General features: G+C 51.5%; 2 protein-coding genes and 1 long non-coding RNA gene across 5 annotated transcripts in view; 1 reads left to right on the forward strand and 2 right to left on the reverse strand.

Annotated features, from left to right (window-relative positions):
• Window positions 1-666: 666 nt before the first annotated feature.
• ADPGK (ADP dependent glucokinase) lies at window positions 667-13635 on the forward strand. 3 transcript variants are annotated; one of them, XM_027888959.1, is made up of 7 exons: window positions 667-936; window positions 3681-3906; window positions 5269-5331; window positions 5578-5698; window positions 5981-6177; window positions 6899-6997; window positions 7482-9057. In XM_027888959.1, exons 1-7 carry the CDS (start codon window positions 722-724, stop codon window positions 8031-8033), a joined length of 1473 nt encoding a protein of 490 aa, XP_027744760.1. In that variant the 5' UTR covers window positions 667-721; the 3' UTR covers window positions 8034-9057. The 3 variants fall into 3 exon arrangements, with proteins under 3 accessions (XP_027744760.1, XP_027744769.1, XP_027744779.1); XM_027888968.1 differs by having other exon boundaries at window positions 7485-9057; XM_027888978.1 differs by lacking the exon at window positions 667-936 and adding an exon at window positions 1055-1121 and having other exon boundaries at window positions 7482-13635.
• LOC114059943 lies at window positions 9209-13703 on the reverse strand. The gene is made up of 2 exons (XR_003571783.1): window positions 13632-13703; window positions 9209-9405 (listed from the first exon to the last, which is right to left on the reverse strand). It is a non-coding gene; the product is annotated as an uncharacterized LOC114059943 (long non-coding RNA).
• Window positions 13704-14232: 529 nt separating this feature from the next.
• Window positions 14233-15543, reverse strand: part of BBS4 (Bardet-Biedl syndrome 4) — a 34384-nt gene continuing 33073 nt past the window's right edge. The window contains exon 16 of the mRNA XM_027888947.1: window positions 14233-14694. Within this exon, the coding sequence (XP_027744748.1) occupies window positions 14543-14694 (152 nt within the window). The 3' untranslated portion in view covers window positions 14233-14542. The remainder of the gene's footprint in view (window positions 14695-15543) is intronic.

A 15543-nucleotide genomic window follows, 5' to 3' on the forward strand; every position in this document is an offset into this window, starting at 1 on the left:
GGAACAGGATGAAAACAGATGCTGCCAGGGTTGGTGCTTAGCTTCAGCCAGCGTTTGGTTTGTTGGACACAGGATATTAGAGAGCCCTTGGTGTGAGGCAGAGGAGCTGGGGAACCACAGCCACGGGCACTGCGCTGCTTGGGCAGCGTGGAAATTCAACACAGACCCACAGGCGTGTTGGGAAACAAGGAACTGAGAAAAGGGGCACCGTGAGGAGGAAACCAGGGCACGGGAGGTGGCACCAGGTACAGGTGCAGGTGCGATGCCCAGCCACGCTTCAGCTCAGCGCTGCTGAGGGCCCTGGCACCGTGGCAGCACTCACTGCGGGCTCCTCGCCTCGGCTCCCCCCGGCCCGGCCCATCGCCGGGGGCCGCAGCCCGGCCGTACTCTGAGGGAGCCTCTGCCTCGCCATTCCCCCTCATGACGCGCCGCCCGCGCTGCCCCCGTACTGAGCTACGCCGGTGGCGCAGCCGGCCCGCCGGGCCATACGCGAGTGGCGCGGCGGGAGCGCCATTCCCGTCCGGGGATACGCAGGCGGAGCGGCGGGAGCGCCATTCCCGTCCGGGCATACGCAGGCGGCGCAGGCGGCCGCGATCCCGCAGCGGGTTCCGCCAGCCGGCGGCCGGCGGGGGCGGGGCGCTCCGGAGGCGGCGCAAGGAGGCCCCCGCCGGCGGGGCCCGCCTCAGCCGCGGCGGGGGAGCGGGCGGAGCGGAGCGAGGCGATGTGGCAGCGCTCGGTGTGCGTGGGCCTGCTGGCCCTGGCGCTGGGCTACCTGTGCGTGCTGGGCCCCGAGCTGCCCCCCGCGGCCCTGCGGCAGCTCTCGGCCTCGCTGCTGGGGACGCTGCGCCGCGCCCGCTCGCTGGAGGCGCGCACGGTGGCGGCCTGGCAGGCGGCCATTGTCCGCCCCGCGCGCGGCTGGGCGCGCGTCGCCGTCGGGTAGGTGCGGGAGCGCGCGGGGAGCGCCCCCAGCGGGGCGGGAGGGGCGGCCCCGGGCCCCGCGCCCCGCGGGGTGGATGTGCGTGGGGGGGTGGGGGGTGTGGGTGCGGATTTGTGCGTGGGGAGGGATGTGTCGGGGCCTCGGCACGGGTAGGGATGTACCTGGGGTGTATCTGCCTCCTCAGGTGAGACCCCAACTGAAGAGTTGCCTCCAGCTCTGGGGAACAACAGCAGACGAATGTGGAGCTGCTGGAGAGAGTCCAGAGGAGGCCACAGAGCTGTTCCGAGGGCTGGAGCCCCTCTGCTCTGGAGCCAGGCTGGGAGAGCTGGGGTTGTTCAGCTGGAGATGAGAAGCTCCAGGGAGACCTGAGAGCCCCTTCCAGTGCCTAAAGGGGCTCCAGGAGAGCTGGAGAGGGACTGGGGATAAGGGCCTGGAGGGACAGGCCAAGGGGGAATGGCTTCCCACTGCCAGAGGGCAGGATTAGATGGGATACTGGGAAGGAATTATTGGCTGTGAGGGTGGAGAGGCCCTGGCACAGGTTGCCCAGAGAAGCCGTGGCTGCCCCATCCTTGGAAGTGTTGAAGGCCAGGATGGACGGGGCTTGGAGCAACCTGGGATAGTGGAAGGTGTCCCTGCCCATGGCCAGGGGTGGAATGAGATGAGCTTTAAGGACACTTTCCAACCCAAACCATTCCATGATTTACTCAAGAGTGCAGCTCCTCCCCACAGCACTCCTCGGTCAGACCTCAGCTGAGGGGAGGAATGACCCAGAACACCCCTGTGCTGGTGATTTCAGGGTGCTGTGGGGTTCAGGCCCTGTTGGCAGCCTGTCTCCAGAGATCTTGTCGCCTGTAAAACAAATTTACATCCAGAGTCTGAGGGACTTGGAACTTCTGGCTCATCTGGTTGAGGGTGGCAATGAATAAGTACCAGAGGCAAGTTTATAAAGTGGAGAAGGGAGGGAAGGGAAGGGAAGGAAGAGGACCTTAAAGGCACCTGTGCATGGCCGGGGAAATCCAACACCCTTCCTCTTTTTAAAGTGGAAAGGAAAGAAGGGGAAAGTTCAGGAATATCACATTGACTTCAAATGCTGGTTTTAAATCTGACCATTAATCTGGACGTTGCATAGAGCACTTCACTCACTTCCTTTTAAATATAAAGACATGGCAGGATAACGACTTTGACTGGAAGATTCGGCCTTGGGGTGTGGAGCTGTGAGCTGGCAGAGGAATGTGACTTGGTTCTTTGGATCTTTAACGATTCATTAAAACATAAAATTGGGGCCAAAAGGCTGCTTGAGCTTGTCATTTCTTTTCCCTGCTGTGCAAGGGTATTTCTCTCTCCTCAGTGCAGGAGATGATGCACATCCAGAGGATTTCTGGGCTGGTTATCTTGTGGACTGGAAAGCCTCAGGGCTTTTCGTGTCCTTTATTTTGTGTGATGCAGTTTTCACGTGTTGTGGCCCCAGTGTCCCCTTGAGAGGGCCCTGCCAAGGAGGAGTGCTGGTGCTGGGCACTCCACTCTGCCCTGGATTAGGAACTGGCCTTGGGAGTGTGGGGGGAGATGCAGAGAAAGTCAGAGATCCTGCAGGATTTTTATAGATGGTTTGTATCCCTGTCAGGGAAGTGTGGGGCAAAGGAATAGAAATGGCACTTCACAGCAGGTCCACAAGATGCTTAAATAATTGCTGGTTTTGTCTCAGGAAGTATTTGGTATATGCTGGTATCTCTCTGAAATCACGGGGTGAAATGAGGGCATTGTTCACAAATTGTCTTCCTGGGGGCCTGGTCCCAGGCAGAACTTTCCTGTTCTCTGGTTTGAACTAGACTGTGATTAAATTGATGTAATTGATAAGAAATAGGGACTGGAAGTTAGACAGGTTTTCCATAAAGCCTGGACCTGCTGAAATGGTTCTTTTCCCTCCCTAATTATTGCAGGATTTTTCTCCTGCTTTCACTGCATGCTATTTCTGGAAGCTAGGGATCATCCTTTAGAAATCGCAGTTTTCAAATATTTCAACTGACAAATTGCTCTCTTGACTTCTTATAAACAGAACCAGCCTGTGTGAGGAGTTTGTGTGTGGGTTTGGGTATTATTAGGAGCAGCCGAAACTCAAGAGGCTGGTCTAGCTGGCTTAAATACTTTCAGTTTTGCTTTTAACAGTTTTGAATTGCATGCACATTTTAAATCCAAAAGATACATATATTTTTAAAAGCTGCTAAGAATTAAAAATTAATTATTTGCTTATTGTGCTCATTCTTTTTTTGAGTGAGTCTAAGGCAGCAAATGAAGCAAACCTATATTGTAACCTACTCAACCACCTTAGGACCACAGAGCCCACTCTTCCTTGTTTTAATTCAGCAGAAAGTTAGAAATCCCCCTCTCCTCTACAGTGCAGTAAAGGCAAGTCAAAGGGAGAAGGCTTTAGGAGAGAATTTCAGGGGATTCCTGTGCCTTTGTGAGGGTTTATTTCCATTTGGTTGGTTGTTCTCCCCCTGAACAGCCATCCCTGCCTGGGCCATGATCTCACTGTGCTGTCTCACAGGTTCAGGACCATCAGAGTATTCTCAGTTGGAAGGGACCCACAAGGATCATCGAGCCCAGCTCTTTAGTGAATGGTCTCTACAGGGATCAAACCCATGACCTTGGCACGATCACCACCATGCTGTGACCAGCTGAGCTAACCCCAGTTCCCTCAGCTCCGTGTGGTTTCCCCAGGACGCCTTTTCCTTGTCTCTTGCAGTGTCAATGCCTGTGTGGATGTGGTGCTGTCCGGCGTGAAGCTGCTGGAGGCGCTGGGTCTGGAACCAGCCGATGGGAAGGACCACGCGGTGCTGAGCTCCGGGCAGGACCTGGGCGAGGCCTTCAGCCACTTCATGCGGCGAGGGGCGGCCGCCGAGCGGTTCTTCAGCGACGCCGCGGCGTTCCAGGACATCGCGCGGACGGCCTCGGAGCACCCAGCGGCACAGGTGGGGCTGCACCAGCACAGCGTGGGCAAGCGTGGTTCGTTCTTACTGACCACCAGGGACTTCCATTTTCCCTCTAGGGAGACAGCAAGTCCTTTGGGAAGGGAACTTGAGGTGTAGCTTGAGCGTGTGAATGATTTTCCACGGGGTTCTGCCCCTGCTGCAAACAAGAGGGGTTTAAATGGGTCTCTCCCCTGCTGACATTCCCAAAGTGAAATGTCAAAGTTGCCTCTTTAAGAATATTGTTACATGGGAGCCAGATGGGGCTGAGGCTGTAACAGTGGCTCTAACATCCTGGATGAGGCAGGGAGCAAGGAATCACCTGATTCTTAGCTGGATCCTTCCATGGCCTGTTTTCTGCCAGAGAATCTCAGAATGGTTTGGGTTGGAAGGGACCTTGAAGCTCATCTGGTTCCACCTCTTGCCACAGGCAGGGACACCTTCCACTATCCCAGGTTGCTCCAAGCCCCGTCCATCCTGGCCTTGGACACTTCCAGGGATGGGGCAGCCACAGCTTCTCTGGCCAACCTGTGCCAGGGCCTCTCCACCCTCACAGCCAACAATTCCTTCCCAATGTCCCATCTAATCCTGCCCTCCAACAGTGGGAAACCATTCCCCCTTGGCCTGTCCCTCCAGGCCCTTATCCCCAGTCCCTCTCCAGCTCTCCTGGAGCCCCTTTAGGCTCTGGAAGGGGCTCTCAGGTCTCCCTGGAGCTTCTCTTCTCCAGCTGAACACCCCCAGCTCTCCCAGCCTGGCTCCAGAGCAGAGGGGCTCCAGCCCTCGGAGCAGCTCCGTGGCCTCCTCTGAGTGTCCGTGACCCTCGTGACAATCCACATTCATTGATTTCAAAGCTCACATCAGTTTTCTCACTGGGAAGTTTGACCTTTCTTACCCGAAGAAAGGTAAGAAGGTTCCTCTCACTCCACATGGGCACAGGGACCAGGATTCACCTCAACCTCTGACTGAAGGAAGAGCTGTTGCAGTTTTTAAACAGTTGCTTGGCAGCCTTGCTAAAAACCCACGGGTCACCCACGGCCACGGAGGAGCTGCACAGGAGTGAGGGCCCTTTATGTGCTGAATGAGTTGATTCCTTCAGCGCTGTTAATGTTAGGAATGAATTGATTTCTATATGGTCATTACCTGTTGGCAAATATTTAGATTTAACAAAAAGAGAATACTCAACTTGTTGAGATTCTCACAGAGAACTGCAAAGTTGTTCTGCCTTCAGCCCCAGTAAGCTTTAATAACTTGGGTACTGCTGGACTGTGTTCTGAAAACCCAGAATCTCCAGCCTGTGCTGAGGACCGAACATGTATGAAGGTCCCACAGCAAGGGGACCCACACCCTGCTCTGTTTGTTTCACAGCTCTACGTGGGAGGAAATGCTGCTCTCATCGGGCAGAAGCTCGCCACGAATCCAGACCTGAAGGTACACGCACACTCCAAAGGTTTCATGCTGTTTGCTTGTCTCAAGCAAATTACTTCCCTGTAGATTTTGGGGATCTGGCAGTTATTTCTTGGGTTATGGTGGAACATATGGTTGGCCTTCCAAGTTGAAAACACAGCTGATTTTTAAAAATTGAATTACTAACTTTTTTAAAATTGTCTAGGTGATGCTTACATTTTGGCAAGGGACATGGCAGGGAAACCTGGGTTATTTTTCCCTGTTTTCTAGATCCTCCTTTGTGGCCCAGTTGGCCCCAGACTCCATGAACTGCTCGATGACAACGTAGTTGTGCCACCTGAATCCATGCAGGAAAGAGATGAATTCCATCTTATCTTGGAGTATCAAGCAGGTACCTTCCCAAAGGTGGAGTGTTAGATGGGAACCCCAAACATCACTGGGGTTGATGCACAGCCCTGATGGGTGTCATTCTAAAGCTGCACAAACACCAAAATGGTCCCTGAAAACACAAAGGGACCATTTAACCACGTGCAGATGAAACTCAGAGTAACCCTCGTGTAGTGCTGAAACAAATGCATGTGTTCTCCTGCTGCTGCTGGAGCCCATTTAACTTGTGATCTCACCCAGGAATACGACAGTTTCCACCCCCTTGCCTCTGTTTGCTCCACCCCAGGTGAGGAGTGGGGCCACGTGAGAGCACCCACTGCCAACCGCTTCATCTTCTCCCACGACCTTTCCAACGGTGCCCTCAACATGCTGGAAGTGTTTGTGTCCAGCCTGGATGAATTCCAGCCGGACCTTGTGGTGCTTTCAGGACTCCACATGATGGAAGGGCAGAGCAAGGAGGCGCGACAGAGACGGCTGATGGAGGTGAGAGATGGGAACACCTGAGTGTTTTCCAGCAAGTGCTTCGTGGCAAGGCCTTGTTTTCCCGGGTTGGAAGGTGTAGGTGGGCTGTGCCTTCGGCTCTCCCACAAATCCCAGTGTTGCCTGCTAAAAGGAGACTGGGAATGGCAGGAATGGCAAAGGTCTAGTTCTGTAACACTGACTTTCCTTACATTCAGTGGGTTGTCAAGAAGAAGGAGGGCTGGTTGCCTGGCTGGAGAGCACTGACCTGGTTACTGGGCTTGTCTGGTGGCTAAATCACACCTTTTCTATCCCAGATACCGAGATTATCCAGGTTATAATCAACACTGGTGTTTCCTAAGCAGCATCTGTCTTACACCACCTGTTTTACAGCTGAGTTCTGGTCCTGATGTAAGGCACTGGCCTTTTTTTGTGTTCTAGGATCAACTGTTCTACAGTTCCTTCAGATTTATGAGGTCTTGGAATTAGTCCATTAGAAAAGGTGCTGAGCTGGGTGCAGATTAGGATTGGATACAGTTTTCCTGCTTTGGTATTCTGAAAACCAGCAGTTGTTTTTATTTCCTCCCTTAGCGGTACATCCACTGGTCAGACTCTCATTTGGAATTGTGTTTAAATCCATGCACAGGAAGATTATAGTATGTTATCTCAAGTCAAACCCCTTTTTCTCCTCCTGTTTCTTAATAAGTACATGTTTTAGGTTTGGGGTTTTTTTATTTTCCTGTAGGCTGTGGCCTCCATCTCCGATATCCCGACTGACATTCCCATTCACCTGGAGCTGGCCAGTATGACGGATCAGGATTTTATGAGCAACATTATGCATCAGGTAAGGAAAATGAAAGGGCATGCTGGTTTTGTCAGGTTCAGTATCACAGTGCACAGACTGGTATATGAATACAGAAATGAAAACTTAGGATTAGGACTATCCATTCAAAGATTGAATCTGAGCTGAGTTTATAATTTAAAAAACCCCTCGATTTCTTTGCAGAATTTCTTTCCTGCAGATCCTGGTGGTGCCTTGTTTATCCTGCCACAGATGTGATCTCAGTGTTAGGAGTGTTTCATATGAAGTTGATGTTTTGTTACTCTTGTCAAAGTGGGTGTCTAGAAAATTAATTGCACCAAATGGAATGTTTCCTTGGCCCAGTAATTCTTGCCAACTTGGAGAAGTGCAGTGACTTGGGCTGCATCTCTCTGGGAAACTGGGTGCTGAGCACACCGGGATACTGTAACACCCACACCCCGAAGGAGGAATCCCAAATCCCACTGTCCCTGTGAAGGCAAACCCGTGGTTCCCGTGTTTCTGTTAGCAGGTCTTTCCCCTGGTGAACTCCATCGGGCTGAACGAGCAGGAGCTGCTGTTCCTCACCCAGGCTGCCTCCGGCCCCCACGCCTCCCTGGGCTCCTGGAGCGGGATTCCCGACGTGGGGGTGGTCAGCGACATCCTCTTCTGGATCCTGAAGGAGCACGGGAGGGCGGCGGAGCGGGCGTCCGACCTCACGCGGATCCACTTCCACACCCTGGCCTACCACATCCTGGCCACCGTGGACGGGCACTGGGGCAACCAGGCGGCGGCAGTGGCGGCCGGGGCCAGGGCTGCCGGCACCCAGGCCTGCGCCACCGACACCATCGACACCAGCAGGGTCCTGCTCAAGGCCCCCCGCGAGTTCCTCACCTCCCACACGGAGGCTCCTGCCAAGATCTCCCTGAACCCGGACGAGCCCGTGGTGCACTGGCACAGGGAAGGCATCTCCTTCCACTTCTCCCCCGTGCTGGTGTGCAAGGACCCCGTGCGGACCGTGGGGCTGGGGGACGCCATCTCAGCCGAGGGACTGCTCTACTCCGAGGCGTATCCGCAGTAGGACACCGGGAGCTTCTCCTTCTGCGGCGCTGCACGGCGGCCGAGACCCGTGGGTTGGGGTTTGAGGCAGTGGTGGCATAGGAACAGAATCAGGGTGTGGTGTGTTTGCCGGGTATAACTGAAAAAGAGCCAAAGAATAATTCCAGGTATAAACTGTTGGCACATTCCGGTCACTGGGCAGTGACTCGAACACTTCACATGCGGGTGCAGATGTTTCAGTATTTAATGTGAAAATTGGCTTTGTCCTGAGCAGGGGGGAGGGACACAAAGACCAAAATCCCTGGCTGGTGCAGGTTTGCTGTACGTAGCTCAGAATGGATCTTGTCAGGTAGTGCTGGGAAGTGCAGCAGGAGAACTCCCTGCCTGTGGATCCCAGGGAGAGCACAGCAGTGCCAGGCCCTGCCTTGCCTCTGGTAAATTCCAAATAAAAGGCTTGTGGCTTATCTCCTCCCAGCAAACCTTCCCTTGCCTGGGGTGGTGGTGGAATTCTTGCCTGGTGAAATCACCTCTTGGTGTCCCCAGAGGGAGCCAGGGTCCCAAAATGTGATGCAGACTGTACCTACTGCAGGCTGTGCAGGTGATGCTGGCTATCTGTGACTAAAGGTGTTCAACTGAGCCCCAGCAGCCTGTGCTTAGCTTTTGGGAAAGTGGGAGTGAAGATAATCGGGGCTCTGCTTCCCTGCCAGGTGTTCCCCAAACCGTTACCTGTGTTTGCTGTACACTAAATACCTTCTCTGCTGACAGCAGGGGCTTCCAGCTGATGTTACAGAAATGCTCTTGAGTGCTGGAGACTCAGTTTTGGTGGTTTGGGAATGGTTGTGCCAAATTCTACAGTCTTCCTGCTCTCCATTCAGAAGGGTTCATATATTAGGGAAGGTCCCTCTGGAAGCTCAGAAGCTGTAACAGCATTCTCCAGGTAAGACTGAAGTGAGGAGGCCTTTTTAGGGTTTGATGTTGGAGGTTTTTTGACTAGGTCACCAATAGTTTCTTTGCTGGCCTTTGAAATTAAAAAAGCAGAACCCTGTGTCCTTGTTAAATACTCCTGTTTTTTACCTGTTCACAGTCACACACCACGAACTGCAGAGCACCAGCCTGGGTTTTGTGTCTGTTTTCCAGCATGGTTTGTCTCTGGCCCCTTCAGGTGTCTCTGCGTAGCTCCCACAGCCATTTCTCAGTAGAAGTGGATTAAATGCCATCAGCGTGTCTGGGCAAGCCTGGGCCTCACAAGAGTGTGTAGGAGGTCGTTTAAGGTCAGTCTTTGTGTCTGAATGGAGGGGAGGAGAGTCTGTCACTCAGGGTGGAGTGATCTGTTTCAGTAACAGTCATGCTGCTGTCAGGGATGTTCTCCTGTTGGAAAATCCATCCTGAATGCTCTGCAAGGATAAAAATTGGCAGCTGTTGTACTTGCACTGACTCAGCACACAATGCTGGCTGTCAGTGTGTATTCAGCTTTCCCTCTGAGCAAAGTCTGTGTTGTACAGAGCAGAAACAGTCACTGCTGGGTTTTCCTGCAGCTCATCCCATCCTGGGTTTCCTTCACTCTCAGCATTTTATCTTGGTGTGGGATCTTCTTAAGACTGGAAGTATTTCTATCCAGATTATTATTTCTTTTATTATTGATTAACTGTAGCACAGGACTTAGAGTTCTGGTTTAGTCTTCCTAAAGGAAAAATAAATTAAAAAACCTCTCAGCTGTCTGAGAGGTCCAAGGCTATTAGCAGGGTTGTTTTGCAGCCTCTCATGATGGCCAGGGCCACCAAAGGCCATGGATCTGCCAGCTGGAGAACTGATCCTTCCTGGGTCCCACTTTCCTGACACTGAGCCAAGCTGTGGATTCTCAGGTTGGAAACAGAACAAAACTAAACACAAGCTGTCACCAGCAATGGCCCTGCTGCTGTATTTCACTTCTCTCTTCCAAAAACACTTCCAGGGATGTGAGGCTGATTGGACTGGCATTCCCTGTGGCCACTTTAAACCACGGGGCTGCACTTACAGACCTTGTCCAAGGGCAAAGTTGTGCTTGTACTGAACAGGAATGTGACAGGCCCAAAGTATCTCTGGTTTTAAGCTACTTTGGATAAATAATTGGTGTAAACAATTATAAAAAAGCGGGTTATTGCTTAGAAATCACCTGGGCCTTAAAGCTAAACTCATTATAGTTAGCTCCTCCTTCCTGCTGTTCTGTTCTTTCCCACCAGGTAACATTTCTCCCGTGGGTGCCCTGGGAGTGGCTGGCACTGTGAGTCACACCTCAAATGCAGCAGCTCGTGATGGCCAGGCTGCTGCTCCTTCCAGATGTGTTTTAGCAGGCACATAAAGCTCACCTGCCACCAAATGCACTTCCCAAGGATCATCCTTAAGCAGCTGTGCTGGTGGGATCCAGGATTCAGTTCTGAAACAGTCTATATGGTAATAAATGTGAATTTATGGATGGAGGGGCCCAGCAGCCTTCCCTTCATGTTCCACATGCTGTGAACATGATGCACCTAACTTCCCTCTGCCTTCCCAAGGGAATGACAGGGTGGCAGAGCTCCTGAAATCCTTCCCCTGCCTGTGCAGTCTCACACCCCTGCACAGCTTCAGTAGTGACAGCACAGAAAAGCTGCTCTAAAAGCGGCAAAAATACCAAAGCTTCAAAGCCAGGCTTGAAGTGGCTCTGCTGCCCCTGATCCTCTCTGTCTCTACAAATTCTGTTGGTTCTCCTGTGTTTCTCACACCTGGAAATCCACAGTGCAGGAGGACTCAAACCTCAGCCAACCTCCCACTCCCAAACAGGAGTTTCCACTGGAAATATTTATTCACACACACGTGGCTGGAGGTGCAGCAGCTGAGCTTCAGCATGGTGACACCTCTCCATGGCAAAACCTGTGCACTTGGGTATTTCCATCTGTGTCCCTGCAGCCACCTTGGGTTGGGTTATTTTGTCTTATCCAGGATCCAGAATGAACATTGTTCCCATCTTTTCTGTGCCTGTCCCTTCCTGCAGGTCAGGTGGTGGGTTATTTGAGAGGTGTGAATCACAGGAGGCTGGCAGAGTCCCAAAGGACACTTCGCTGTGCCCTTGGTGCTCTCCATGGAAAAACCAATCCCAAATCCAACTCTTCCCACTTTTAAAGACTCTTCACCGTTTTTTTCCCCCTCTTCAGGAGAGTTTCACAACATGCTAAGGAATTACTTGATTTTCTGTTTTTACTTCTGTGTTTCCTGGTTATCTCCTGTTGGGATAGGTGAGATCCAGTTAGGTTTGCTCTTCCCTCCCAAATTCCTTTTTACAGAACTGGTGCTGAAAAGTTCCTTCTGAGCCTTTAGCAAAGACCTCAGCAGCTGCTCTGCCCCTGTTAGATGTTGCCTTACAGCTCAGCTCCACTCCTCAGCCACTGGAATCCAAAGCCTGGACAGCAACAGAGCACTAGATCCACTCCAAAACCCCGTGGCAAACCCTCAGCACTTGTGCTTGGCTTTCTTTTTTTTACTATTTATTGTGTAAGGATATGCTGAGTTATCAGGAATTATGTGCCACGGGTGACCTTTCCAGCCACATCCTGAGAAAAGAGTTGAACAGTGGGACAGTTTTGTGAGACTGGTACAACAGAACTCGATTTCCCGTTACCCTAAAAGTTGGTTTGGGCTCTTTTTGGCACTTGCAGCTTGGGTAAATTAGGGAGATAAGCTCAGGAGAGCTGAGGGTTGGGAGTGAGTGACCAGCTCAGGTGTGTCTCTGTGCTAATATTTGGCACTGGGCGCTGCCTCACGTGTGCAGAGCAGCTCCTGTCACACAGCGTGCTGCCTTGCTATTCCTGGGCTAAGGAAACTCATCAACTTTTCGGGAAAACAGGAGGAGAACCAGACAAATAGTGGGTCTGATTAAAGTCTGCAGTAAAACTTGGATCTCGGAGCCAGGAATGCGAGTCCTGGCTGCCCAGAGACATCAGACAAAGCTCTCCTCCCTAACAGATGGAGCAGTTCCTTGTGTAATCTCTCAGGTGGATCCAGGCTGAATTCTCAGGGAGTTTCTGATCCAGACTGGTGGGAGGATGTTCCCTCAGCAAAGGGAATGCTGCAGGTTGGAAATGGCACACGTGGCCATTCCCGTCTCTGCCGGGAGCTCGGGAAGTCGTCTGTTCCCAACAGCCTGGGATCAGCTCCCACAGCAGCTGAGGGACACAAATCCTGGCAGGAATTGTGAAATACAAGTGGGGGCAATGAAAAAAATACTCAGAAAACCTCCCCTGTGACTTTCTCAGGAAAGCTGCTCCTTGGAGCAGCCTGGGAAAAACCGGGTTCAGAGCTCACCTGGATCTTCCATTAAAAGCACGGATTTTTTTGGAGCAGTTTGGTTTGAGAGAGTGGTAAAGCTTTCCTTGTAGTAGAACTGGACTTTATCTTCCAGAAAAGTCTTGGCAGATGAAGTACTTGCTGCAACACATGCTCCTTCTGAGTACATTTATGTGTGGAGCTTATTATTTTAGCTCACTGAGCACTGGTCCCTGTCTGTCTCTGCAGAGGAGGCTTTGCCAACTGAAACCCACTTCCCAACTGGGAAATCTCAATTTTTAACATCTTAAAGACCCCTGTGTCCACCTGGCTCAGGCACAACTGAGCAAACACATACAGGAGCATGGCAGGTATCCACTAATCCTGCCTGTGCCATAAATCAGCATCCAGTTGTCTCAGGGACCTCAAAATCAGATTTTTTGGGGTTGAACATACATTGCTGGATGGATAAATTATTACTCTTGGCAGAAACAAGGTCTTGCTGCCCAGGCATTTATGTTTGAGTGTCTTGGAGTCTGTTTTCTGTGCAGAAGCCAAGCTGCAGAGAACCTTGTGAGCTCTGTGATTTACCCTGGCTCATCACAGACATTTTCCTAAAAAGGGCAAGAAAAGTCCTAAAGCAGATGGTTTCTACTTCCCTAGAAATTAAGCTCATTATTGTTTTCCATCTTAAAATTTCCATTACGGGGGGAAAAGAGAAGATTAGAATTATGGCTGATGCCAGAAACAGGTTTTGGAGCATAAGGTGTGATTTCCAAAATCCCTAAATGCCTCAGTGCAGTCCTGCTGAAGAGTCCCTTGCTTAATTCCAGCTGAATGAACAGTCCAGCCTCGTTACCATTAGCACAAAAAAGCTCTCCAGAAAGATCAGATCCTAGGAATTTACTGTGTGCAAATGCCATCATCACCAGAGCCAGGGGAGGAGAGGGGACTGGATGAGGAATTGCAGTTCTGTTTATTATCCAGCTGAAATTACATATTTAAAAATGCTTCCCAGGAAGTAGGAAGGTGCTACTGCTTTGTTTCATAGAAGGAGAATTGGTTCAATATCAGTGTAACCTCTTCACCAAAATACATATTTAAAATAAATCCCTTCACAGGTACCTTCAAATGCTGTATTGCTCCCCGGGTGACATTTACCCTATCAAAGCATCCTAGGACAAAAATCTGTCTTGAACTCAAGTTTTGGGGCTGAGGTGAAGAATTCCCAGCCCCTGCCCACCCCTGCTCTGCAATCCTGACCTCTTCCTCTCAGGCACTCTGTTACACTGCAGGAACTCCCAGTGTAAGAAGTTCAATGTGAATAAAAATGTCTGCACTCTACCTGATGTACCTGCTCCTTGTCTGGTTTGTTTCAATTTGCCAGTGCTCCACAAAATATCCTGTTTTCTTCAACAGGGAATCCTTACGGGAACGCTTCCCTGGATCTGTGCTGACAGAAAAACCCAGCAGAAAGAAGAGCTGGGGGGAGAAACAGCCACGTTTAAGATCAGCAGTTTGGGCCATCAAAACAGAGGGGAAAGGGAGGGTTCTTAACCTGCTGTTCTCCAGGGAGCAGGAGAGCACTTCAGCTCCTGGCTGGGCTCTAAAGATGCATTAATGTCGTTCTGGGTCACAGCAGCAAACACAAAGCACAGCTGAAGGATGGGGATGGCCTCAGAGCAGCTCGTGCTGCTTTTACACTGTTGCCTCAGAGAAGTTTCCATTACCAACCTTCCTCTCCTGGCCTGTTCATTATTGGAGGGATACAATCCAACAGCGCGGAACTAAAAGTAGGAAATACGTTTTCAAACAGCTGGGGAGCTCAACCGGCAAACAAAAAGAGCCCTGAAGGTTCAATTTACTGGTTCTTTGTGGAAAATCAGCTGCTCACCAGTTCAGCCACTGGAAGGGTGTGGTCCTCCTCGGGGTCCAGGATCCCAAGTCACTACTGCTGGCTTTGCTAAACGTACTGGATGCCTTGGGATCCTTCTAGAGGGCTCACACCCAACCTGTGGAGAGCTGGATCCCCATCCTGCAGTCTCTTGTGGTGCCCATACTAAGAGTAGCTACACACCAACCTCTTCTGATCACTGCAACGACTCGGGACAGAGCCACGTGCTAAAAATCACTGACACAAACAGCTGCATCCAGACAACTGCCAGTGGGGTGAAGGCCCGTGGGGCAGGGAGGAGCAGGGAGGAGCAGGTCCCTTTCCCAGGTGCCAGGCAGCCGGGGAGGTGCCCAGAGCCCGTCCTACTCCGGTCCCTGCTGGCTCCCGTGCTTCTCCTTGCCCTGCGCCGCGTCCCCTGCGGGTGCCGAGCTCTCCTCGGGGCTCGTTTCTGAGTCCTGGTCTGGTTCCAGAGGCAGGGAGGGAGGCTTTGCTGGCAGAGCTGGTGTTCCAGCACCTGGGGAGAGGACACAGGTAGAGTTACTCTACAGCTACACAAGTTGTGTCTATTCTTTCTGCCCTTCCCATCAGCACAGAGATGCAGAACAATCACAGCTATTCACTACTCTCAGATTCCTTCTGCCCAGCATTAGTTTATTGATAAGGAGTTATCCAGCCAGAGATCTGACAGCCCAAAGTCCTGCTGAAAGGAAGCTCAGGTACAGGATCTCACTCAGCTGCGAGAGGTCAGTACAAACTGAGGAATTAATTTATGCTTTGGAAGGGATAACAGCTCCCAAAATCACAGAATCCCAGAATGGTTTGGGTTGCAAAGACCTTAAAGCTCATCTCATTTCCCCCACTCTGCCATGGGCAGGGACACCTTCCACTATCCCACGTTGCTCCAAGCCCCATCCAACCTGGCCTTGGACACTCCAGGGATGGGGCAGCCACAGCTTCTCTGGCCAGCCTGTGCCAGGGCCTCCCCACCCTCACAGGGAAGTGCCACTTTCAGTTCCACTGAACCTGGTTTATGCTCAAACCCAAGTATCGTCTTCAGTTCACAGCTTTAGCAAATCTGGGGAGAGCCTCCACGTAGTTAAAGTAGCTACATACAGAATTAAATCAAAACAGGACAGAAGTGGTTTCTACACTTAAATTTAGGCTGACAACTTGTATTATGAACCAGCTCCCTTTTCTGATAAGGATAATAAAGTCCTTCAGGTAAACCCTAAGCTCCTAGAGTGTTTTACTTTTCAGATTTTCTGGCTAAGCCTTCCCTGCATGGTAAGTTAATTCCATGTGTGAGAAATGGAACAGGTCCTTAGGGATGCCAAAGAAAGAGTCCTGGATTACACAGCCTCTC

This window comes from Empidonax traillii, unplaced genomic scaffold, assembly GCF_003031625.1.
Source record: "Empidonax traillii isolate 1590-97213 ecotype Southwest subspecies unplaced genomic scaffold, ASM303162v1 scaffold12:size2584012, whole genome shotgun sequence".
Classification (NCBI taxonomy): Eukaryota; Metazoa; Chordata; class Aves; order Passeriformes; family Tyrannidae; genus Empidonax; species Empidonax traillii.